Source organism: Falco peregrinus, chromosome 6, assembly GCF_023634155.1.
Source record: "Falco peregrinus isolate bFalPer1 chromosome 6, bFalPer1.pri, whole genome shotgun sequence".
Lineage (NCBI taxonomy): Eukaryota > Metazoa > Chordata > Aves > Falconiformes > Falconidae > Falco > Falco peregrinus.
Genome location: NC_073726.1, coordinates 42,319,347 through 42,345,984, shown reverse-complemented (window position 1 = coordinate 42,345,984; position 26,638 = coordinate 42,319,347). Strand labels below are relative to the sequence as shown.

The 26,638-nt window shown below is 37.3% G+C and overlaps 1 protein-coding gene across 2 annotated transcripts in view; it reads left to right on the top strand.

Moving 5' to 3' along the window:
- The window catches only part of TMEM117 (transmembrane protein 117), a 235,217-nt gene that overhangs the window by 155,531 nt on the left and 53,048 nt on the right, over nt 1-26,638 (top strand). For both annotated transcript variants that reach the window (XM_005242091.4, XM_055808321.1), the window contains exon 5: nt 623-720. In XM_005242091.4, the coding sequence (XP_005242148.1) occupies nt 623-720 (98 nt within the window). The remainder of the gene's footprint in view (nt 1-622; nt 721-26,638) is intronic.

The following is a 26,638-nucleotide window of genomic DNA, read 5'->3' as shown; positions in this document are numbered from 1 at the left end:
AAGTAGTGCATGCATATGAGTCTCTGGACAGGGAAACAGATGGTCTCTTTAGATAGGAATTATGAAAATGAGAATAAATATTTCATACTTTTTATATTGTGTGCAAGTTTTAAGGGTTTTTTGGGTCTCTAGTCCCAAGTGTGTTTTTCCTACCGATACCAGGAAGCAAGAGGAGGCTTTAAATGGCATGTAGTGCTTAATTCATGGGCATGCATTCCCTGGCTGCAGTTCTGATTTCAAGAGTGGCAATTCTGCTGATGCTGCTCTCAGGGAAGTGGGTCTGCTCTCCCAGCTTGGACCAGAAAGCTTCGTAGCCATAGGGGAATGTAGCTTGTGCACTGTAGGTTGCTGTAACTTTTAGACTAGTTCATCTTCTTATCTTTGTATCTCCACAGGTTTCCTCATTTCTCAAGGCGTTGCATGCACTTCTAGAGGCAGAATATGTACGCCAATATTCTTTAACTTATTTGCAGCTAACCCTAGAGATACTATTTTTCTACTGTCTGACTTTTAAAATTACCAGAACTGAAGCTGGTGTGTAATATGTAAAATAACATGTCCTTGTTAGTACTTTCTTTTGTGACACCAGTTTACCTGTATATTATTTCTTCTTTCCCTGTAGGTCACAGATATGATGCTTCAGGACAAACCCTACCCAGACTGGGGAAAGTCTGCCAGAGCTTTCTGGAAGAAAGGAAACATTAGAATCATTTTATTCTGGTAGGAAAATAGTAAAATCAAAATATTGTAAATTAATTTTTAATAGAACATTCAAAAATACATCTCCTGGAAGGGATATAAATATATAGAATAGATGGTTTGAAAAATGAAACTTGGTCTAACAAAATATTTAACTTATAAAAGCTGTCTGTGACTGAACAATTCCTAATCAAAATAGTTGGTGTAAAAATATAATTTACAAATTGATTTATAGTTTCTTTTATTATATATTTGACACTGTGTATAACTGAGTTGCAAAATATTTGCTATATGTGATATTTGGCTGTCTCACTGTCAGTCCTTCTAATTAAGGTAAACAGATATGTGGATGTCCTATTGTGACCTTGAAATTAATTATAATAATTCTTTGAATCAACACATGAATAGAATTTCAAATGGTGAGTCAGCCACAGATTGTTAAGAAAAATATTTTAAAATCAATGCAAATAAATGGTGAGGGGTAAGCGTTTATTTGACCCTGAATGTAGCCTCTTCCAGGTAAATTCAAGCTAAGTGTAACTGTTGAAACAGAACACAAACTGTGGCAGGAAAAATGGAAGATGGAAAATATATAGTCTTAAGAGCAGTCTGAAGACCTTATAGCCAAAGATGAAAGAAATTGCAAAGATTTTTTTCAACCACATCAGAAACAGAAAAACTCACAAAAGTATCAGCAGACCTGCTGTTTTTTAAAGAGTAGATTTAGAAGGAATAGTTACAGAGAAGTTGAAAGTTTTGTTTCCATGGGTTCTGCTACAGAAAGTACAATGAGATATCTATAATTTTAAAGTATTTAAAATGAGATATTATATTAAATTAAGGTAATTAAAAGAAATAATAAGAGACATTTAAAGACTAAAAAGAAAGGAGAATGAGATGGTTGACTGACCACAGGCAAGTTTGTAAGGAACTGAGGGCGCTGAGCTGATGCAAATTTTATTAGCACTTAATTGCCTATTGAAAAACTGAATGTTAAAATTTAGTATTGTTTTGCTTTTGTTGCTTTTTTTTTCAACAAAGTAGAATTATCCTACTGACCTGAAAGTCTGAGTTCAGTATTAGCTAAATGGATCGAATACATCATCAATAGTAAAATTATGAGCAAAACTGTAGATTAAATTCTGCTAAAAGCAGCCAGGGTAGCTTTGCTGAAAGAAAACCTTCTCTGATCTGTTAAAACTCTTTGAACATGTTGTCGGAATAATGGATGAGGAAGAAATGCTTGATGTAATTTTTTGGGCTTTCAGAAGGCTTTTGACAAAGTTCTTTACTGAGGGCAATTAAGAAAACTAGTAAGCCCCATGGAGTGTGCTGGATATTTAGGGATCGTCTCAGAAATGTGCAATGAAAGGTATAAATAAAATAATAGTTCTCTGTGATGTTGATAAGACAGGGGAGTCCCATCATTTAATGTTAGAAGTAGTATTCATTCTTTGTATGCATCATATATATGTGACATGACAAAATTTAAAGATGAAGTGAATAATTTGACAAATGCTAGCATGGAAAAGGGAACTTAGAAGGCTAGGTGATAAAAATAACTTGACTGGAAAGTATGACTTATGGGGGTAGGGGGTGGGGAGGGTCAACCAGTTCCTTGTCATCATTGTGGGATGTGCAGAGGAGGATTCTGTCACAAGTGTGCCGGGATGGCCAAAAAGGTAAAGCAGATATATATAAAAATGACCAGTTTAGTACCAAGTGGGCTGGCAATGATTACAGTGTCCTCTGGTTAAGTCAGCGAAAAGCTCAGTCTAGAACATCATTGATTTTTTTTTTATCCTTGTCTAAGGAATAGCCTTGTCTGGAAAGGAGATTAATTAAGAGTCAATAAAAAACTTAATTACACAAAAAAACTGGAAGAATGGGAAAAAAAGGATTAAAACCAAGGTGACATGATAGGGAGTTTTCAAATTTACATGCCAGACAGGGGGAATGATAAAATAATGTTAAAAGTACTTAATTATTATTGCAGGAGATGTTTTGAACTTCTTGCAGTCTGAAGTGTTATAAATACGTATTTTCTTTCAAATAATATTCAAATTAACACATCCTACCAAAAGTTTAAAATGGAGATAAAGTAAAAAGTGATGGTTCTTTTCATGCATGATTCTCATACTAAAGAGTGTGCTTAATGGGGATTTCAAAACTTAAAGGGTGACATAAATGCTTTTATTTTTAGCTTTAAGCAGTGGAATAAAATAACCCTGGGCAACAGTCTACATTCTGTAGAGACACTATTTAGATAGTGCACATTAGACACCAATAAAAGTAGACTTTTTTTTTCCTAATATGTAGGAAAAATAGAGGGGGTGTTGAAGTATTGATAATGTTATGCATGATTATGTGGAGTATTTGTATTTCATTTATTGTTGCTTAAGCAGTATGATGTGAGCAGCCTCATTTCTGAAATGTCCTAAATGAAGCATTCTTAAAGTATGTCCTACATAGATACTGGTATGCCAGAATCCATTTATTCGAGACATTTCCTAGTGGCACACCTGTTTAGCAGAGATAGTGTAATACAGTGCACTGTATTTTAATTACTCGAAACATAGATATGTGATGCATATTTTAAAGTGGTTGATGAAATGAAAATTTTAGATACACACTGGACATTTTCTGTGAATGTCGTTTTTATTTTCAGGTTTACTTTGTAAAATCAGAAAATGTCTACCAAAGACAGATTGATTGTCATGGGGATGAAGGCACCATCCACTTGTTTATAACAGTTGATCATGTGACTACTTTGTGTTTCTCATTTGGAAATGTTTTCGGCTCTCCAATGCAACTAATTAGCAAAGGTTTTGATTTAGCTTATCAACTCCTGTTTTAAATCATTCCCTGTAAGCATTGTCAGCAACTGGTTGTTGGTTGCTCCGGAGGATTCTGGTGGCCTTTTGAATGTCTTCACAATATAATTCTTCCACAAGCAGCTCAGCTAGCTTAAAAATGTCTATTTGCTATTTGCCTCCATTTAGTCCATCACTGAGTTCATGGAAGTGCCTTCTACCTTTTTTACAGGGAGGGGTTGTCTTTTTTTTTATATAAAAAAGGTCTCCATGTTGGTCATTTCCAGCTTTGTTCATGGCTAATTCCATCACCCAGAGGCACCTTTGTGTAACGCTGTTATGGGCTGTGTTATTAATGCAACATATTAATATTACATTAATATTGATACAATGCAAATACAGACACACTTTCTTACAGTTTGAAGGAAGTGTATTGTCAAGATGGCTTTTAGAAATCAAAGAAGTATCTGGAACCTTGGTGAAATTAATGGGATGGTGCAGATGTGTTTGTGTGTTATGAAAGAAAGTTACCCACAAGGAGTTAAATGTCCACACTACCTGGCAGTCAGGTGAAGCTGCTGTAGAGAGACAACTGTCTCCAGTGCTTGGTGGTTACCATCACTATTGCAAAGTTAAAAGCATGAATTGAAACAGGCTGATTTTTTTTTTCTTTTGATATGTTGATAACTTGGCTGTTTTAGGAGAGACAAATTATATATGACATGAGAAGACTGGCATTGTAAGAAGCCACAAGAAAAAAAGGTTGTTAAATTTAGCCAAATAAAGATCTTAGACAACACTGACGACAAACCAATAGCAGTAGATAGTGATGTTGAATAAATAGGGCAACATAGGATGGTAGTTATTTTTAATGTTGGATATTAGAGGAAGCAGAAAGAAAAGCACAATATGAGAAGACTGATTATTTTGCAAATCATTTTTTATTTCCCTGGAATATGGAATAAGTCCAACTGACATAAAAGGTCACTTTTTTAAAGGATTTTTTTATAAGGAAACGACTTCTTAAGGCAGAGGAAAGGCAAATATATACATTAAAAATTAACTATAAATGAAAGAGAATAATGTTGATAAGAGTTCATGAAAAATTACTTAACACTAATTTAGTAAATAGTTACAGGGCGTCTGTTTTGATAGTATTTATAGCATTTTTCTAAGTGAACATACCTGCGCAATATTGAGCTTTCTAGATGGTACACCAAGGTTTGCTGGGAGCATTATGCTCTTACACATCTGCACAGGAGCGAGCTCTCCCAGGCAGTATGTACAGGCAGTGGTGTTAAAGGCAGCACACACTAATGCCACACTATGTGCTCAGGTTATATAGTTGTCGCCCATGTTAACATACAGGTCTCGGCCACCAAGTCCTGTGGTTCACCTCTGCCTAGTTTGTGCCTGAAGTCACTGTCTCCTCATTACAATGTCTTCTGCAGTGGTCCACCACATCCTGTGCAGAATCAAGCATAGGCAATTAGAATAAAATCATCAGGACATCTCTGAGCTGTGTGTGCAGTTTGGTTAATAGAGGCAAGACCCAAGTACTCTCTCTTGGCAAACTGTTCCAATATTATTTGTCCCCAAAACTTTCCTGACAGAGGTATGGGTGATTATAATGAGGAAGGCATAAAGAATTCTTCATGTGACCTTTTAGCTTTAGGGAAAACCAGAACACCAACAAAAAGAAATGAGTTTACTGTAAGAGAGGAAGAGAACTGCTGACATCTCTGTAACTGGGGAAGAGAAAATTGATATACAGAGGTAGATTATCAAAATGGGGGAGTGTAGAGATAACAGTGGATTGTGGGACTGAATATTGATTGCAGGCAGGGTGACAGAATAATATATACAAGCTGAATGTTTGAATATTCAAGTAGCAGACTGGAATCCATTTCCATGGCGTCCCTGGCTAGACATTCATTGTACGTGTACACAATGATCAGTCTTCATTGGTGTAATAATGTGTCTTTGACACAGGACTCTTGCCTGAAATAATACAAAGCACATACCAACATGGAGAAGAAATAAAGTAATGCTGAATTGTAAATTTGTGATTCTCTAGGCGTGCTATGTTTGACTTTGAAAACTAAATAATCTTATTTTAGTATGTGTTCCCATAAGCTCTCTCTAGCTTTCTTTAATAAAAAATGAAATTACACATGCTCAGAAATGTATGTTAGTAATCACAGTATTTTGATTCAGCAAATTAGTAATAGAGATTCAAAAGCTTTTATTCAAGTTAATTCTTCAGAATTGCTACAGAGTACTAAGTCATGTACATACATTATGTTTATAGAGGATTGTGTTAAACATGGATTTGTGTAGGATTCTTAACTGGACAGTATTTTGTACCCTTAAAGTAGAGGAAGCTTCCTTATGAGATAGATAGCCACATTTCCCACACAGAAATAAAACATAGTTTCTTTAAAAGATTTTCTATTATGCACCTATTGGAGTGTTTGGTTTGCTAAGTTATATTTCCATATTCTATGCTATCATAGTCAAGATGATAAATACATACTGGACAATTATGTTCTTTTCATATATGCAAATAGTAGTTCATACATTTGATTCAAAAGACAGATTCTTAAAACATCCATTCTTTTCCTTATAGGCTGCGCTGAGAAAAACTAATTAGACATTATAGCTTTGTCAACCTAAATTGTATACTAAACCAAACCAAACCAACCTTTCATTAAATTTGAGTAAAGGTTTTTGTGATGCAGTCCCACAAATACAACTACATGAAACAACAAAATAATTATATCTATAATATATGTGCATATAGACAAACATACATTATTCTCTCCCTATTTTGGAGGTCTTTTAAGTCCCTTTGTTTGGTCTTATATTTAAGTAATTCATCTTGTGATAAGATACTGACTACTGAATGGAAACCTGGAATCATCTAGAAGGTGAGGCAGATTTCCTGATAAAGAGTATAAATAGTATAAAATAACATTAAAATATTTGACAGTATTATTGCTCTCAGTAAATCTTTTATTCTTATCCTATAACCAAAGTAAATAACTTTAATTTGGATAAGCAAGACAATAAATAAGTTCCTTACTATTTCCTTTTTGTCTCAATACAAATTATGCACTAAGGTCCTCCATAGAGGTTTTATATTGAATAATCTGACTACTAAACTCGGCAGACATTGTTAAATATGTTCTGAGAGGCTAAAACTGTCCATGAACAGTAATTGCTACATTTAGTTTGGCAGTCAAGATGTATGATGACCATTTGTCAACAGATGACCAAAATGTTTTGATAGCATTTATTTAATTTCTGTGGTGGGTATTATTGGTAAACTATGCTGTAAGATTAACATTGGTTAACATGAAAGAATGTTGAAAATAAATAATCATAATTCAGTCAACTGGACTTTCTTTTATACAATGGTAATTGTTTAAGGTTCCACTTATTTTTAGTTTTCATTTAACCATTGTATACTATATTTGAAAATATTGTATATATTTGAAAATGTATTATCTGAAATATTCACACAAAAGTAGGTTGTTTTTTTTTCAATCCTGTACAAATCCTGTACCAACTCTCTGTTTCATGTCCCAAGGAATACTTTCCCATTTTGACAGCAAAGTGCTTTTCCAGCATCTGGTATGGAAAAGTAACAGCGATCAAGACTCACCAGAATGGTTGGAGCTTGACAACCACATGAGTCAGACACATTTTTGGGACCTCATTCTCTGATGCCTTCCCCCGACTCCTCGGTGCATGAAGACCGCAATGTCAGTAATTCAGAGCTCTCTCATCCATCTACTCTCCCCAGCAAGCACTGTTTTGAGCTGGAAGCATTACTCAGTCCCCCTCTAAGAAACTCCTGCCTCCTCACTGATTTCGGGTACAAGCAATCACTCCAGTCCCTGGCAGAACACATCTGACTTTTTCCTTCTTCCCTTCTTCCCACATTCCAACACAGCAGTAGCCAAAAACATTGCCAATGTGTGCAGAAGCAAGAGGGAAAGGGCTAGGCAGACCTGGGGCTCTAAGCCTGCTGTGGGGTGATTAGCTTCCAAGGCAGCATTCGCTGCTCCAGTGTTATGGCCTGTCTCAGTCTTTACTGGGCTTTTCTAGGAAAAGCCAAGGAGATAGGAGCATCTTAGGAAATGCAGTCAGTCCACAGGTCACCCATGTGGCCACGTGGAGCATGTTATTCATGGACTAGTAATGCACTGCATGAGAGGTAGATGCTTTCATGACATCAGTTATATATGAGCAGGGGGAATGTATCCATATGTGAGGGAGTCCGTGTGACAGTCTCCCATCTGTCTCAGCTATCAAGGAACAAATTCATATCTTGCCTATGACAGTCTGTATTTGGAAAGGCTGTATCATACATTTCCCCCCCCCCCCCCCCCCCCCATTTGTGATAGGAAGAATAGTGAGACAAATCATTGCTCATCTCACTTTTCTTCTCAGAAGGAAAAATGGTCAAAGGAGACAAAATCAAGATTATGGAGCTCTGAGATCTCACATTTGAAATATTACTATAATTGTGATTCACTTCAGCATGAAGATTAGGTTTGTTATTTGTCTTGTTCAAGTCACATAGAGTGGTCTCATCCTATTAATTTTTTTCTGATGGAAACTCCTACAGATCAAACAAAAACCATGTGTTGTTTCTTACTTGTATTTGCATGAGTAAGAGAAGGGTTGGCAGAGAGGGATCGTGAGTGTAGCGTGGCAGCTTTCCTCTCCTATGAAGCAGGACACATATGTGCACATCCACATTCACATGTGCGACACCATGCTTGAGACAGCAATAGAGGGGAGGGAGGGAGGGAGCTCCTATCACCCCTGCCCAAACACCATTCCCCTGGTAAGTTCTAGTGTGGAAGCATTTCATGTCCTGGGGTGTAAAAAATGATTCCTAGAGCAATCTGGCTGAAACACAGTTATATTGAAGAGAGGAAAGGTTCATCCATGAGCTACAGTGGAGTTTGGATTGGGCTCACAGACTTGCGTTTCACCTTTGATTTGGCTTTACATTGTTTGAACTGCTGTAGTACTTATGTGTTTTATAGCATATCTTTTCAGTTCCTCAGCCTGTTTAAGCTTTTTGAGTTATATTTGGTATCTACTTGCAATTCAATAGCTGATAGCCTGTTAGAAAAAAAAGGTTGTTTTTATTCCTACATAATTGCTAGATCCCTAAATATAACCCTCATAATTGGATGGATATGGCAACCCATCTTCACCTCTTTTAGAAAGGGCATTTTATTCTATCCCTGTTAGTGAGCAAGAGGTATATCACGAACAATTACTAAAAATATTTTAACCAGTGTGTGCTTTAATAAAACTTCTTAAAGTGCAGTGTCTGCAATGTTTCAGTAATAACAGTACTTCCATATGAAAATACTTTAAGAAAATCACATTCTATGCCAAAAACTAAAAAGCTTTTATTCTTAGATAAAAATTTTCCTTAGCAGGTTTCAAAAGTCCTTTTCTTTGAAACAGACAGGTGCAATCTCAGTTAAGGCACAGGGCCAGTGTAGAAGATGTTGCAGCAAGTCCTCTTTTAGCACTTCCTCTCTGTTTTTCAGAATTTTTGCTGAGCAGGAGACACCTCTGCCTCCACTCAGGCCCCCATGGAAGATTTTTCAACAGAGCAGAATCACTGGTGTGGTTGCTTGTTCTGTCATTGCCCTCTTTCTGCTTAAGTGCTTTCCCTTCCTTCCTCTTCCACAGTATAAATACATTTGTTATAAGCAAACCCATCTTTTTCTATCTTTATCACTTGCAACTAGCCTAGTCCTCACTCTAGGTCCACTCTAAAAGTAGGATGATTGTAGCTGTCAGATAATACGCATTATGTGATCATGTAAGCAGTAAAAAATACTGAAAGTTAAATTGTGGCACATAATCAGATAATTGTGACAGCCACCCCAAGACTTAAGTTCCAAGTATTGCAATTAGATCAACATGCACTCTGCGGACTATCATTCATACAGCAGAGGGATACATTTCAGATTATCAAGGTAGAAATTCACTGTCTTGCATCCTTGCTTCAGGGTGCAGAGGCCTGGCAAAATCATAGCCCAAACTGTGGTCAGTTTGACTCACACTCAGGTCTTTTTGGGGAAGCTTTAAAGAATCCATCCAATAAAGACATGCCACATGGAGAAGATGCAGCCCCAGCCAGTGGTTTTGTGCAAGATGTGCATTCTGAAAGCTCACATAGTTCCATGGAGGTCAGAAAATGACTGCTTCAGCTCCTTGTGCTCACAGCAAAGTTCATAGGCTTTGTCATGGCCGGATTCCAAAAATCAATTCAGTTTTGTAAATTAAATGTGATGATTAAAGCAATTAAATTATTTCCCTTCCTGGAATGCTGGAGTACTTTTTAAAAATTGTATTTCTCTATAATGGCATATTTAAATTTGTGACTTACAATTTCCTGATGTACTTAGCTGAGCTCCTGACTCATCATATTTCTCATATTCCCATATTTCCTGTAAATATTGAGTATTTACACATTCTGGACTCAAAAGCCCATAGGAATACACAAAACTACGAACTCAGTTTTATCATGGCAAAGACTGCAAGTAATTCTGATCATGCCAAGCGTTCTTTGGCTTTTAGATCCGTGTGAAGAAGCCATTCTGAAACTGATTTGTGCCAAGTGAAAATCAGTTTGGAAACTATCTGTATTTAGGGCCTGTGGATTTCACATCTAACTGTTAGCATTAACACAGTGAAACTGTTCCACTGGTGTTAATGGGATTGTTTAACAATGGGAATTGAGAATACTTTCCCTGGGGGCACTTTGGATAAGATTATTATTCTTGTTTTCAGGAGGATGTAGCAGTTGTCATCCACTGAGCATCTGATTAAAAAACATTGGTTCCTTTTGATTTCATGATAGTGCATGATGACATGACTTTGCTGTGTCTTGGGCATCAGCAGAATTCTGCAAATAGAACTTAGCAAAACTCTCCACCCTGTCAACCAGTTCTGCTGGTACAAACAGGCAAACAAACAGCAACAGAGTAAGGATTGTTCCAGTGAAACAGTGAAACAGTTTGAGATTCAAAGTGCTGCATGGGACTAGAATGTGGCTGTACTGATGCTGAGTCACTTTCTAATGGGTGATGCTTTAAAAGAAGGAAAAAAATTAGCTCATTACATCCAAATTCAGTTATTTAGAGCTAACAGAAAAAACGATAAGACCCTGTCTTTTGCAAACGCTGGATGTAAAGGTGGAGCAGGAATTATTTAAATGCTGCTAGATTTTGTCCCCTATCCTATTCTGTCCCCTTCAGATTCTTATACCCCATGGCCCCTATCAGAACAGAGCCGTTTTACAAAAAAATCAAATCTTATTTAAAACTAATTTTTCAGGATGTGCTTAGCACAGCTGTAAGTATGAATGTACATATGATTAATTAGTCCTTGTATAAAACTTCCATTTAGATGTAAGGAACATTTCTTTTGTTTCTCATGTGCTTTTCTACTTTAAAAAAATCATTAGTGTTGTAAACTTAGAATTTGCTGACAGCTGTCTTAATCAAGACGTTCAACTTCAAAATATCTTTTTAGGCTAGATAACATGAGAATATTGTGGGTATATTTTTATTTCAAATAATTGCATGTTGTTTGTCTGTAATTGCTGACAGACAGCAACACCTAAAACAAAGGGTAGATTAAATTGTCAATATAATAACAATAAAAGGTTGTTAACAAAAGGTGCCCTGCAGGGCTCTTTGTTTCGTACTGTATGTTTTGCATACCGTAGCATCTTTTCTGGGTGTTTTTTTTTTAACAACACAAAAATATAATTTTAGTAGTTAATCGTTTACAATAACAGATCTCAGTTAAATTTCAGACCACGCATACTTTGTCTAGCAGGAAGTTATCCTGAAGAGCATAATTAATTTGTCATACTAACTAATCAAAGTCAAAAGCTTCAGTAAACAGTGTGTAAACAAAGATACTGTTAGTAAAGTACTAAAAATTTTCCATCTTTCCAGATTCTTTACCTACTGAAATTAATTATCTTTTCCTTGAATAAAACCCACCTTGACTGCAGTTTACGGTTTGCTTTGTGTTACTGATTGTGTTGGTACATTGGTGAACGTGGTGCTGCTCCTTCTGCAGAGGGAGTAAATCTTTCTGGATTTCAATGGGAAGGCATCAGCCCTTTGTGTCTGTGATGGCTGAAGGAGTAAGGAAAAGCCGGTGACGACAGCTGGAAAAACATCTCGTCAACCTTGAGAAAGGCCCATATTTTTGGAAGCTTTTTTTCCTCATATTCTGCTTTGCGGCTTCCCCATTTCTTTTTTTTACATACCCTACCAGAATCCACTAGTTTTGCCATAGAGTAATTTGAATTTAATTTCATTAAATAAAGAGCATCTTATAATTGGGAAGGTAGAGGACAAAGGCCAAGAAATCGTCAAAATATTTCATTAAAATGGAGGAGGTTTGCATTTCAGTTTCATGACTTGCTACAGGAGTTTTAGTTTATTCAAAAATAAGCTGAAAATAAAAAGGAGATATTTCTTATTTTAAAGATATTTTAAAGCTATAGCTTTCTCCCAGTGCTGAACAAATGTTCTCTTTGAGATTGTGCAACTGCGTTAGATCCTGTGCAAGATCCTGGACCTTTCTGCTTTTTTGTACCTTGGGGAACTGCAAAATGTGTAAAATGTGTGGGATATTTTTTTCTTTTTCTCTTCTTTCTTGTTCTGGTTGGTTAGTTACTTTTAATTTAGATGGGCTGGTTTAATTTTTATATGAATTTACACATAATTGTTGGAACTTTAAATAATGAAGTGCCCTAAGTTATCTCTACTATAAACTGAAGCATTAATAAATTTATAACTTTTAGTGAATTAATTTCCTATAAACAACCACCCTTAGCCATTGTTTCAAAACAAACAGCTATTAAAAATGCTCTCGCTTGGGCTCCCCATTGTGCCAGCACTGCACAGCCCAAGAGCAAGTGAACTCTTTCTCCCAGGGAGGTTACTGTGTGGAATTGTAATTTTAAAAAGAAACATGGCGCAGAGCTGTGCTACATCCCTCATCTACAAATGCTTTTTTGCCACTCACAAAACTAGCGCGTCAGTAAAAAAATGGCCCTTGACACATGCTCAGCTTCAAGTCATCTGCGTGCTTGGACCTGACCTCATTTACTCAAATATTCAAGGCCAACTGGCACAGCGCAGGAAGCATAGGTCTTGGGCAAGGAAATAGAGTGAGGCATATTTTCAATGACAGTAAACAAGCTGGAAATACCTTATTTGACTTTTAAATTATATGTTGAGTTGAAAGAGCTGGAATTTAGCTAGGAAACTATTATCTTTAAATTGAATAAATTTCAAATGGAGAATATGGAGGAAGACAGCACATGCAGTGGCAATGTCATTTTTAGTGCATTAGTTCTCAGGATGAAGCTCTCAAAGGCAGGCCCAGATTTCTTGTCTTAGCTTCTCTGCAATATTCTGTCACATGAAGTCTAACATACTCATGCTTATAAACTTTATTCATAAAGTATAATATTCATGCAGCATGAACATACCTTTGTTATGAAGTATCGTATTATTAATGTTTTAATTCATAATTCATTAATTTCATTTTTCATTCAAACTGTGATATAACTGGTTTTAGTTTTAATGTCTTAAGTGCTAAGGGCTTAAGACTGTCCATTGTTTTCAGGTTAACCCAGAAGCAAGGCAGTGCTTATGGAGGTCCTTGGAATTATTTCCTCAGGGTGGCTGACTCAAGATTTGAGCTGCCACAATTTAATCATACTTACCTTTAATAACTTGAACAGGAAATAATTTGGTTCATAGTAAAATAATTTACACTTTACAGCATTATCTTTTTTGGAATAAGACCTTAAAAATATTCAGCTTTTCCACATGTGTGCAGCTGAATTGATAAAATTATCTGAACTTCTTTAGTTTTATTTTTATGGAATGTAAAAAAGTTTTGATTTCTCACAAAGCAAATTAATTTACAAAATGCAAGCACAGACAAGGGCGTCTGGTATATCATAATAATATTTCAAAGTTTGTGTTATGTTTCAGAAAGGTGAAGCTTTGTACTTTGAATTAAACTTCTGTTTAAAGTGTTGTTTAGCAGAGTTTGTCAACCCATTGTATAATTTCCAACTCTTCCTGCTTGAGATGTTTCTAAGAAGCAGCATTTTGGTGTCTTCAGTTAGAAGTACCACTTTCTTCTTGTGCCACAAGATATTTCAGTGACTACAATATATTTTGGCTGGTTTCAAGAAGCATACACTCTCTTTTAATCTGTACACAACCTCAATTAGTGTTCAGGTCAGTAAGTGGGAAGACATTTATGGAATCAATCATTTTGGGTTAAGGAGTACACATACTGCAAGCGTACTAATGGAATGGAAATAATGCCTGGAACATCTCCAGAACAGTCACAGTCTCAATGGAGCAATTAAATATGTATGAAGAATGTTTGCAGTGAAGTTCAAACACATCAGCCTGAGGCTTATATTTTTGGTTTAATTTATTCACAGCCTTTCTGTGTACTGCTGCTTGATGGTCCAAAAACACTTCTGCACAGTGCCTCCTGCATCATCTATGTATCCACTGACTGACAGATACTGTGACACTTGCTATTTTTAATCACTATCTCAGGAGCAAGGAGTAGACTCTGTAGTAGAAAAGTGCAGTGTTAGTATTCAGGTTAACAGTTTTCATGCATTAATAGTTTTGACATCATTCACAGTATGGGAAGTAGTTTTCAGAATTAATTCAGACAGTGTTTGAGTATTTAGCAAAACTTCTTAGCCTGAATGTGCTGGCATTGTTAGGTCTTCAAATTAGAGTATTGCATGGTATGGCCTGTATTCCATATCTTCATCTCACTGCTTTTATCCTTCATGAAAGAGATGCTTGTACTATAGATAGAGGCTGCTTTTTTATATCATCATGAATGAAGGAGCTCTTTAAAAAGTTAGTGGTTACATTTCCTGATCATTATCATTCTTTGCAAAATGTGTAAAAGAAAACATGCTGTTTTCAGGGTCAGTAATTCTTTGCTATCTCTACTCTTTTCAGTAATAAATAAAACCAAACTATTTTGGGCTTTGTAAGAGAGTTTGTTTCTTTTGATGGGTCTCAGTTCTACAATTTGTCATGGATCAGAGAGCACCAGCATATTAGTTGGTTCATCTGTTATCAATTCATCCACTGTGAGTAAGTAGGATTGTCATATAAGCAAGCTTAGAGCTATTGGCAAAGCAACTGAGCAAAGACAGCCTTTTGAAAGGATTACTGGTAATGTAATTACTTGTGGAAGATGTATGGATATCTCCCATATGAAAAAACTAGCATCTTAATACGTTCTTTAAGCAATAACATTAGTGGAACGAGAGCTTATGTTCCAGTAATGGCATACACTACTGTTGGATAATGGCACAGTGAAGCAAAGGCATTTGTATAAACACTGAACTAAAGACAGAAACATGCTTGTGTTTCTTTAACTAGTTTTGAGACTGTTATTGTAGCAAAACTTACTTTCTAGTGACACTGTAATTATTTTATTAAATGCAATGGAGTTGTGAGCCCTCAAAGCTCCCAGTAGATTTTCTTCTGGCCTGGAGAAAAATGTCTGTTTATACCCATAGTTAAATCTAGAACTGCTAATCACATCAATAATGCTTAAGAAAAAAAATAAAGTGGTGCTAATATGACTCTTATTACTGGAGATACCAGTGATATGTCATGGAAGCGCCCCCAAATCTCATAATTTTCTAAAGAAGCAGAATTAGTTTAGGACCTTCATTTCAGGCATAGGTTAAACAATCTGGGTGATGTTGCAAAATGAAGGAAATCTCTGTGCTTGTGAACAGTTGCGGTCAATGGCTTTTGATATCCACTTTAACCATCAAGATGATTGACTTTTCCGAGTGAAAAAGAGTATCCGCATAAGTATATTGAAATAAGCACCTGACCTTCATCTTGTTGAAATCAATGGTAAAAGCCCAGTAGTCTTCCATGAAACTTTAATACTCTTTAAGGTATTGACAGGATTTTTTTCCGTTAGTTGTAGGGGACAATTTTCCCTGCATATTTCATAAACTCCATGGCATTCATACAAATAGATTTCTGAAGCATACAATGACAAATATGCTATTTGATTAGTCTTAAACACTTTCTTTCCTCACCTTTGATAAAATTTCCCTCTTGCAATTTTTATTTGTCTTTCTTCACAGTGTTGGTTCATATCTTCTCATTATTCAATAAGCAAAATTCTGGTGCTTGGTGTATGTTTCTTTCTGTGGCTTTTTGTTTCCACTTCAGTGGGTTCCTTTTCCATTCATTTATTGAGGTTTTCTATTGTCTTGTTGTTTTGCTTAAAGGCTTATTTTCTGATATTGAGCAATAAGAATATTGCTAAAATGTATATGACTTTTGTATCAGAAACCAGATTGGATTATTTCTTATTTTATGTGGGCAAATAAGCTGTCTTTATGAGTGTCAGAAGTTGCAAGCTTACCTTTTGTAGTGCAGCATTCTAAACTGTAATGTGTCTTGTGATAGCAGGCTATGCCTCACAGTCGCAAGATCAGGTCTATAAATGAAGCTGATACTAAGATCTAGGTATGTGTATTCAGAAAGAGATGCATAGGAAAAATGCTTTACCCTTCCAAGAAAATGAGTCATAGCTGAAGTATTCATACCTTAACTATCTGGACTTAATTTCCTATATCATTATTTTAAGCATCTAAATATATAAAAATTTCCCTTGAATTTGACATACACCAGATTTGGGGAGCTTGCAGTACTCCAGAAAATCAGACCATTTAAATATAATTCTCTAGCTATGGATTTAGGATCCTGGCTTAAGACACAAGATAAAGTTGTATCATAAGGTCTTTCCCTGGACCATGGAAAAATTTCACATATTTTAACTATCTGTCCATCTTGTCAAGCCATTTTAGTATGTTCAGTTTTGTGTTTTCTGATCAGTTCAGAAACAGACACAGGTTAAACATTTTTAGGAGACATGAACCACTACTTTATAATGCCATTACCTTCTCAGTTTTATCATTTTAGTTTTTAAGATGATCCATGCTATTTGGATATCTGCAGTGAGATGACTTGCTGCAATTAAGGTAATTCCCAGCATAAGGACAAAACCAGAGCTCCTTGATCTCAGAGAGGCAGAATTCAGCTTCAGTGTCTCTCCCTGAAAAGAAGGTATTATTATCCTATTTGCAAAGTCTGACTGTATGGATGTGGTATAGATGATGCCATCTAAGGTCTGGGCTTTGGATTGTTGCAGGAACCTTTTGGCTCTATGACACAGGTGTGCTCATTAGGGCACAGTTTTATCATTCTTTTTGGAACTTGAGCAAACTGGATGAGCATTAATAGGACTGTACTTTGGCAGCAGGTGTGACTATATTATAAAACGACCCAAAACTTAAAGAAGGATTTCAATTTGCTACATTTTGTTAAGGTTTTCAGTAATAAGCGAACTAAAACTAAACAGCTGTTAAAAGGCCTAGTGTTACAAAAACAGGCTTAACAAATCATTGCTTTATAATACAAAGTGTGATAAGTAGAAAGCTCTTGGAAATTTTTTTAAAAAATTCATTTTTAAAGAGGTCCCACAACAGAGCTATTTTGATTGAAATTGATGGCAAGGTCCTAGGTGGGACAAGCTGTCAACACAGCAGGAACACATTGCCAGCACAGTAGTTAAGCAGGAGCTGAGATTTTAAGCAGTTTTCACCTGTGATAAGGTAGTAGTTCATTCCAAACAGAATAGATGTTTAATAAAATTTAGGTCAGCACAATGTCTATTAAATTCAGGGTCTTTTTAGCACTTCCTAAGCTATTTTGGGCTCAGTATAAATGTGGATTCAAAGCAAAAGTTGATGTAGTATGTGGGTCTCTGGAAGGTAAACGGGGTGGATACCTAACCTGACCGAAATGTGCCCCCTTGTTCTGACAGCTCACATATTCCTTGGGCAAGAGAAAAGGGCTGTCCTCAGCTTGTAGCCTGGCTCTGGTGAAAGAATACCTTTTTGGATAGGTGTAAGAGGTGGGATGTTGATTATTGACCCTTTAATACTTTCTGCAAGATGGCTATAAAGGAGATCCACAAGAGAAGACTGTGGGAGAAGCAACAAATGCCATTGATTATACCCCAGAAGAAATGAAAACTGATGCTTTTTTGCACTTGCTGTCAATCCCCACTGCCTGAACCATGCAGTGTCACCCAGTACTGGGCAGTGCCCCTGCCTTAGATCCTGCTAAGGTGTCCTTAGCTATTTGCATGAATCCTAGATCAACAAAACATTATCAAGTCTTAGGTCCAGGGAGGCCATATTGCAGGTTATGGATCACACTGAAATTCATGCAGAACTGAAGTCAGGTCAAGTAGAGAGGTCAGGAGGAAGAAGCAGGTCTAAGACCAAACAGGGAAGAGATGGATAATGACAGCAGACCACAAGAGTACTAAATGCCGAGTAAGAACATCATCTAAAAGCAAATGGTAGGAGAGCTGCTTCTTTTTAACGTTCAGTTACATGGAACTGAGTAGGAAAATTGTGAACATCTTCCCATCTGAGTCTTACTTACTAGTACATTAGAAATTGAAAAGACCAAGGCTGGAAGTAAAGTACAACAAATTATTTCAGGAGGAGAGGGACCTTTGCTTACACCTTGTTGGGAATCCTGCAACAAAACTTTCCCTTTTTTTTTTTTTTTTTTTTTTTTAGAAAATGGGAACATTTGAAAATGCATCACTTTTGATTAAACTTTCATTGAGAAATGTGTCTTATCTGTGGGAAGGAATTTCTCATCAAAACTAGTGAGATATTCAGTCTCTTCAGAGTAGCCAGTAGCATGGTGATCAAATCCACATGGATGAATGTTAATGTGAGCCCCTGCACTTCTCAGTGAGGGGGAGGTCTGGGGAGAAGCTTCAGTCTGGGTTTACTGCATCTTTGCTGAGTTCCCTATATATTGCTGTTTCTTCCAGGATTTATCTGTTTTCTGATTTCTGTTTACTATAACAAGCTGGAAAGGAGTGCAGATTAGTCTCAGGACAGAACACAGGGCTTTTTCTGAAATACTGAGAAGTTTCTGTTTGACAAAGATAACCATTTCCTGACAAACTCAAAGTTTAGCCAAATATGTATCTGGGCATCTTAGTGAATTCAGTCATAACAATTCTTAAGTTCTCTTGTGCTCCTTGCTTCTCAGAAGTTCCTCACTGGAAAAGTGACAGTATTCATATTATCACAGAACTAGGCATTAGTTATCAGAGTAGCACTGGCCTACATGTATTCTGGTGAGTCTCTATTAGTTTCTTTCTTTAACTTTCTAACTTTATAAGTTGCTCATTCTTCTTTTTAAGCCTGTTCTATTCTTAGAAATATTAACTTTCCAAGACATCAAAATCACAGTAATTTGGATGTGATTTTTCTTTGTCTTCTAAGAAGACATGTATCAACCTTATACTTGAACTGGCTCAACTTCTGCAAAACCATGCATATTAACTTCTCCTTCCTGAGGAACTCTTCAGTTGGTATCAATTCTTCTTGAATTATGTATAAAAAGTATTATACATTGCAATTACTATAAATGTCAAGTGAAGTTTTGAGTGCTTGCATTTGTAAAGTCTTAGTTGGAGCAACAATGTCAGCTGAAATTTAGAAGTCCTGTACACAAAAAACATCCCTTCTGTTTTGATTGCATAGATTTTTTGGGGACGAATTGTGATACATTTTTTTTTTTGTTTGAGGCTAGCACCGTTGCTGTTCACATTTTTTCTATAAGCAAGTAGAATTGCTTGTTGGATGATAAGATCATGTTTCCTTCATAAATGTTAAGGATGTGTAACTTACATGCTTAGCTACTAGGATTCTTTTATTAGAGGGAAAATATCATAGGAATATAGGAGCATAGGATAGTTCAGGCTGAAATGCAGGATCTCAGGAGGTTTCTAGCCTCCTACTCAAAGCAGGGTCAGCTCTGAATTGGCACTAGGTTGCTCGAATCTTTATCCATTTGGGCCTCCAAATCCTATAGTGATGGAGACTGCACAGCTGCTCTGGGCCGCCTCTTCCATTGCCTGGCAGGACTCCATGGAAATAGTTTTTCCTTATATCCAGTCTGAATCTCTCTTTTTGCAACATATGCATTGTCTGTTGTCTGCCTGTCATTCACTCATGTGAAGAGATTGGTTCCATTTTCTCGCTAACCTCCCCAGAGGTACCAGGGGCAGTTGTTACATGCTCCCAAAGTCACCCCTTCTCCACGCTGAACTTGCCCACATCCCTCAGCCTTTCCCCACAGGACAAGTGCTTCAGTTCCCAACCACCTTGGGGACCTCTGCTTTAGTTTATTGGTGCTTTTTATGTAGGGGGGAGTGAAAACTGGATGTGATATTCTGGATATGGTCTAACAAGTGTGGAGCAGAGTGAAATAATAATTCCCCTTGATCTACTGACCATGCTCCTGTTAGTACAGCCCTGGACACTGTTGGTACCTGTTTACTACCAGCATACATGCCCAGATTGTGCTCAGCTTGCTGTCTACAAATGCCCTTTTCTTAATAAGTTAAGATTGATATTCCTTGGAAGATTTTTGACATAAAAATGCATTGCTCGGGAGGCAAGATTAAAGCTTTTTTAACTTTTTTTTTTTTGGTGTGTTGGAGTTGTTTTGGAATTACATTTAATCAAAATATAATCAATTTTTTAGATGAAAGAGCTTGCATTTATTCCAAATGCTTTGGAAAAAAAAAAACCATTAAAGAGCAGTTCAGGACAATTATAATTATATTTTACTTTGATAGGATTTGCACAAATGTAATAGTAAAAGGTACAGCATCTTGATGAATGAAACATTATATCCCATAGATACCACGGTTCATGAAATCGAAAAAATGAGAAATGTCTTATTCCATCAAACTACTATGCAGCTAAAATATACCACTAATCTAATCCAGAACACAGAAAGCCATTAAACCGTAACAATTAGCTTATTCTAAATTTGAACTGTATTTTTTAATTTTGGTTGTGGATATAATATATTATATGACAAGCCATGAGAATATAAGTGTATGCCATACTGCCCTCCCACCTACTCTTGCCAAAAGCTTTGTTTAAAGAGCAGCAACATGACAGCATCTCGGCAAGGAAAAAGATTTCCGTATGTTCTACATAGATAAAATCAGGCTCGATTTTTATCCTTAAAGCTTTGTAACTCATAGAATCATAGAATAAAAGAATCATTTAGGTTGTAAAAGACCTTTAAGATTATCAAGTCCAACCATTAACCTAGCACTGCCAAGTCCACCACTAAACCATGTCCCTAAGCCCACATCTACCCAGCTTTTAAATACCTCCAGGGATGGTGACTCCACCACTTCCCTGGGCAGCCTGTGCCAATGCTTGGACAACCCTTTTGGTGAAGACATTTTTCCTAACATCCAACCTGAACATCCCGGGGTGCAACTTGAGGCCATTGCCTCTTGTACTATCACTTGTTATGTGGGAGAAGAGACCGACCCTCACCTCACTGCAACCTCATTTCAGGTAGTTGTAGAGGGCTGTAAGGTCTCCCCTGAGCCTCCTTTTCTCCAGACTAAACAACCCCAGGTCCCTCAGCCGCTCCTCATGAGACTTGTGCTCCAGACCCTTCAGCAGCCTCATTGCCCTTCTCTGGACACGCTCCAGCACCTCAATGTTCTTCTCATAGTGAGGGGCCCAAAACTGAACCCAGTATTGGATGTGCAGCCTCACCAGTGCTGAGTACAGGGGGATCATCACTTCTCTTGTCCTGCTGGCCACACCACCTGTGACACAAGCCAGGATGCTATTGGTCTACTTGGCCACCTGGGCACACTGCTTTCAGCCAGCTGACAACCAAGAACCCCAGGTCCTTTTCCTCCAGGCAGCTTTCCAGCCACTCTGCCCCAGGCTGTAGTATTGTGTGGGGTTGTTGTGACCCAGGTGTAAGACCTGACGCTGCTTTGTTGAACCTCATACAACTGGCCTCAGCCCATTAATCACATGGCACTTGGGAACAGCCTGTTCCTGCACCTTTAAGATTTCGTTCCTGAAGAATGTCCAGCCTTCCTGGACTCCTTTGCCCTTCAGGACTGCCTCCCAAGGGACTCTGTCAACCAGTCTCCTGAACAGGACAAAGTCTGCCCTCCAGAAGTACAAGGAAGTCATTCTGCTGACCCCACTCCTTACTTCTATTCTTTTGAAAGAAACAAAAACTCTATCATTTTGTGATCACTGTGACCCAGATGGCCCCAGCTATCACATCACCCACAAGTCCTTCTCTGTTTGCAAATAACAGGTCCAGCGGGGCCCTTCCCTAGCTGGCTCCCTCAGCAGCGGTGTCAGGCAGTTGCCTTCCACACACTCCAAGAACCTCCTAGATGGTTTCCTCCCTGATCTATTGTATTTCCAGAAGACATCTGGTAAGTTGAAGTCCTCCACAAGAACAAGGGCTACCAGTTTTGAGACTTCTCCTAGCTTCTTGTAGAATATTTCATCTGCTTCTTCTTCCTGGTTGGAAGTCTGTAACAAACTCCCATCAGGAGATCTGCCTTGTTGGCGTTCCCCCTGATTCTTAACCATAAACACTCAACCCTATCGTCACCATCACTAAGCTCTAGACAACCAAACCATGCTCTAACATATAGAGCTACCACACTGCCTCTCCTTCCTTGCCTATTCCTTCTGAAGAGTTTCTAGCCATCCACTGCAGCACTCTGGTTGTGCAAGTCATCCTGACATGTTTCCATGATGGCAACGATGTCATAGTTTTCCTGCTGCACAATGGCTTCTAGGTCCTCACGTTTGCTGCCCATGCTGCGTGCATTGGTGTAGATACACTTCAGTTGGGCTATTGATCCCACCTCTTTGTGGGGAGAAGCCCTAATTCCTATGTGACCATTCTCAGGTGCTTACATGGTTTCTAACACATGAATAAGCCTCGTGTCTTCGCTGCTGTATGGATCTCATTTTATGAGTTAGGTTCTTCTTTTTACCAAAAAATTGTGAATTTTAAGGCTCTGCAACATCAAAATGCTTTGCAAAATCATTTTGGTTTTCCAAAATTTGTTTTAAAAAGCAAATAAACCCCAACAATTCAGTCACATTTTTCATTTGACAGTTTCTAAACAGAACTTTTCCATTATTTTATTCAAAGATGAGTTTTGACAGATCCTAAATAAAATGTATTTGTTTTCCAATTCAAGCAGGCTTTTCATTATTTTCTTGAAAGAAATTAAAACATTGAAAACTGACTTCAGTTTTGAGATTCAGCTCTGGATTCAGGTGCCTAGTATTTATGTCTTGATTACATCTGTCAACATGCCAGCTCATATTACAGCCAGAGGAGCTTTGACCAATGCAAATGATGGTCTTTCAGCTTGCCTCGAATGGAAACTTGTATTCAGTCACCTCAATAATTTTCCAGGCTCCACTGACTGAATAAAGGTGGGATGCGGGTGCCTAAAGATAGGTATTGACTACAATTTGAAATGCTTTAGAGTATTGAAAAAGTGCACAGGCCTGGTAGGCATGACACAGGATACAGAGGACACCTCCTTTTGCAGGGTCTGGAGGCCAACCAAGGTACTCCACGGTGCCCCAAATCACATCAGATATACATGTTTAGGCATCTAAATCTACACTTCTGTCGACCGTAATAAGAGATTACATATGTTAACTCACATGTAGATTTCTACCCCCAAAAAATCTGTGGTTGAGTCTCTGGCTGAATCTGAGTTCCTTATAATATTTTTAATTTTAATTTAATTTAATTTAGTTAAGCCATTTGTAAAAATAATCTGTGTTGAAACAAATAGTGATCAGTTGTTCATTTAGCTCTTGCGAAATGTAGTACACTTCACATGTGATTTAGGAAAAAAATTGAATTTAAATGCAGAAAAGAAATGTGAATCTATAATATCCTGAAGAAAACATTCAGACTGTTACCTATGTAGTAAAACTGACCAGGGCTAAAGTTTCATTAATTGTGAAACACATTGTGAATACAGACAATGCTAGTAAATTCAATAACTGGGAAATAATGATGAAGTTATTCATTAATGAAAGTATTGGTTTATTATTCACTGATTTTTACCACCTTTCTGACTTACATGTTGTTAATTGGGTCTTCTGAAAATCAATCAGTTTCTCTTAAATCAACTATCTAGAAATCCAGATAACCTGGATCATAGATAGGCTTGAAAACGTGGTGTTAAATCCACACTTTGACTCTTGCTTGTTTCTAAAACCAGAATTCAATAACATGTTTCAGTTCAGTAAAACCAGGAAGCTGTGGGGATATACCTCTAGCTCCTGTTATAGATCTGAAGACCCTAATTTTAGGCTCAGAGTAACATTTCAATTACCATCTAAATACATTTGAAATGGGAGTTGCCTTCTATATGTAAAGAGGTATGGGGTTTTTTTCAATTCCAAAAGCTTTTCTCATTCTACATTGCAATTAATTTAAGACTTTACCAATTACTTGATGATAACTGATTAAAGGAAGCCAAGAATGTTTTCTTCTCATAACCAGTTTCTGTGACAGTTACTGGGGATGCTAGAAACATGAAAAGCCAAAGTCCTTGTTATGTATATTTTTTTAGGCATATGTTCCCATATCTTCCTGCTCTGGTGAACAGCAAACCTTGACTCACTCTTACCAAGGACTGAGAATAACATAAAAGTTTAAGAACTAGCCATTAATATACTTAGTTGGGTGTGGGAAATCTGTGTCCAGAAAGCTGTACTAACGTTGACTTATTTATACAAAGTAGAGCAGCTCCAGCTACAGAGTCTGAACAAATAGGACCATGTAGCAGCCAAAAGCCTGGCTATTATGGCATGCAGCTGGTCCCTTTAAGGCTGGTATTCAAAAGCCTGGTCTGATTCACACAGAACAGGTATTGGACCCTGGTCCGTTTGCCTCATCTCATGCAGCTGAGACACTGCCCTAATTCCTGGCTCACTGACCACAATGAGGGGCAGGAATGCCCAGTTCTGACACAGCTTCTCTCACGTTACAGGAGTCAGCCCTTTTACAGGGGTAAATTCCATGTATTGATGCACTGCCTTTGTCTGAACATAAACCATTTTCACTGAAAAATTGCTAAGCAGGTCTATCCTAAGGCACATGTGATGCTCTGAAAACATTTTTGAAGATCTTGTTTCTGTTGATTGTCGAGCCAGCTGTCTTCCACCCCCCATTCTGTTGATAGAGTAAGTGATATATTCATCTGAAGATAACAAGAAAAAATGCTTCCCTTTATCTTATATAGAATTGGGGGTGGGGTGGGGGTGTTCAGGATTATTTCTGCTGGAGTTAAGCAATTAACTTCTAACTTTGGAAGCTGAACATTGAGTTCCTTGGTTATAACTCATGTGAGTCCTATACTACCTTGTGTATGATAGGTATTGATTGAAAATTTTTTTTGCAAGCAAGACCATGAACCTTCTTAAACTATTTTTCCTTTTTTGTGTTGTAGATAGGAAATAACATTTGAAACTTAAAGCTTATGGCTGATGAGTTTAATTTAAATGAGCTGCTGTTTGAAATAGATAACACTTTCATTTTAGTAAATTAATGGTGTGGCAAAAGGAAATTCAAAGATGCTTCTACCTATAATAAAAAAAGTGATGGTCTCTGGAATTCTAATATTTCACCATGTGATTACATTACCTAATCTTATTCATTTTATTACATGAAACACAGTAAAATGTTTCCTCTGTGCATTAACATAAATGTAATTTCAGACTTTATACCAATCTTTGTGCAAAAATCCAAAATAGCTCTGGAATCATATTGATAGATTCTAATATAATTGCAATGATCACAGTCAAAGAACAGAAGTAAAGCAAGGTTTATGGGAAAGGTAACATCCTTTCTTTGACAAACTGATATAACAGGAAAAAATAAACTAGTGCTGTTCGCATTCACAAAAATGTTTTTCATTTTTCTAACTAAAATGTATGTATAAAAATGCAGAATAAAAAATTCCAGTTTTGCAAAACTCAGAGCATCCTTTATACTCTGCAGTGCCTGGTTTCTTCAGCTCACCAGGCAGAATGACAAGGATAGACTAGAAGACGTAACATGAAATGCAAGTTTCTCAAAATGTGCAGTATCTGCTATTGACAAGCGTTTATGAACCAGTCCCAGCATAGAGTTCCATTCGCTATTGCCTTTTTGAAACAGAGAGCATTTCAGAACTTGCAATTTCACAACAGGTATTTTGGAACTGGCAGTTGCTGGCAAATACTGAATTACTTACCCATTATTTTCTTCTGTAGGATAGAAGTCAGAAATACATTATTGTGATGGCAAGTTTTAAAAAGGTAATGCAATTCAAAGTTTGAATTAAAACCCGCTTTCTTCTTATTAGTACTTCAGATGATTAAGTCTTTTTGGTGATAATCTACATTAATCTACTTTTCCCCACCTCTTTATGGCTGCAGAACATGCCATGGGTAGTGTGGCACTGAAATCTGGCAGTGGTATTATTCCATATCTCTACCACATATTTGTCCCCATCAGGGGAACAAGCACTGTATTTTACCAAAAGAGATCCAGTGTAACTTATTTTCCAAATATTTCTAGATATTTGTTGCATGTGACTTCTAAAGTGTATGTATTAGCAGTTCACTTCAGTAGCACACCTCTGAAGTGGATCTCCCAGTTCTCTCTCCACCTGTCTTTTGGTTCACAGCATGGATTAATCTTGCGGTACACAAGTGGGATTTCTGGGTGCAACTGAAGTGGAAACTGCTCTCTGGTATCTCACCTAGCGAGCTGCAATTTTGAATAGATACTTGGTTAAGCCCACAAGACACAAACACCATGGTCCTCAGCACTAACTGTGTCACCCTATAGCACTGCACTACCCTGTTGCACTACAGTAGCTGCTGATAAAGGCAGAGCTCCCGAGTCGCTGCTCTTTCTCCTTTCAGAGCACTGTCCTGCCAGGGCAGAAGAGCAGTGGCCAGCTTGAATCCATGCTGCTCCAGAGAACCCAGCCACTTTCCAACAGCAGAGCATCTGTCCCTTACACTTGTGTAATTGCAGAAGTGGTAC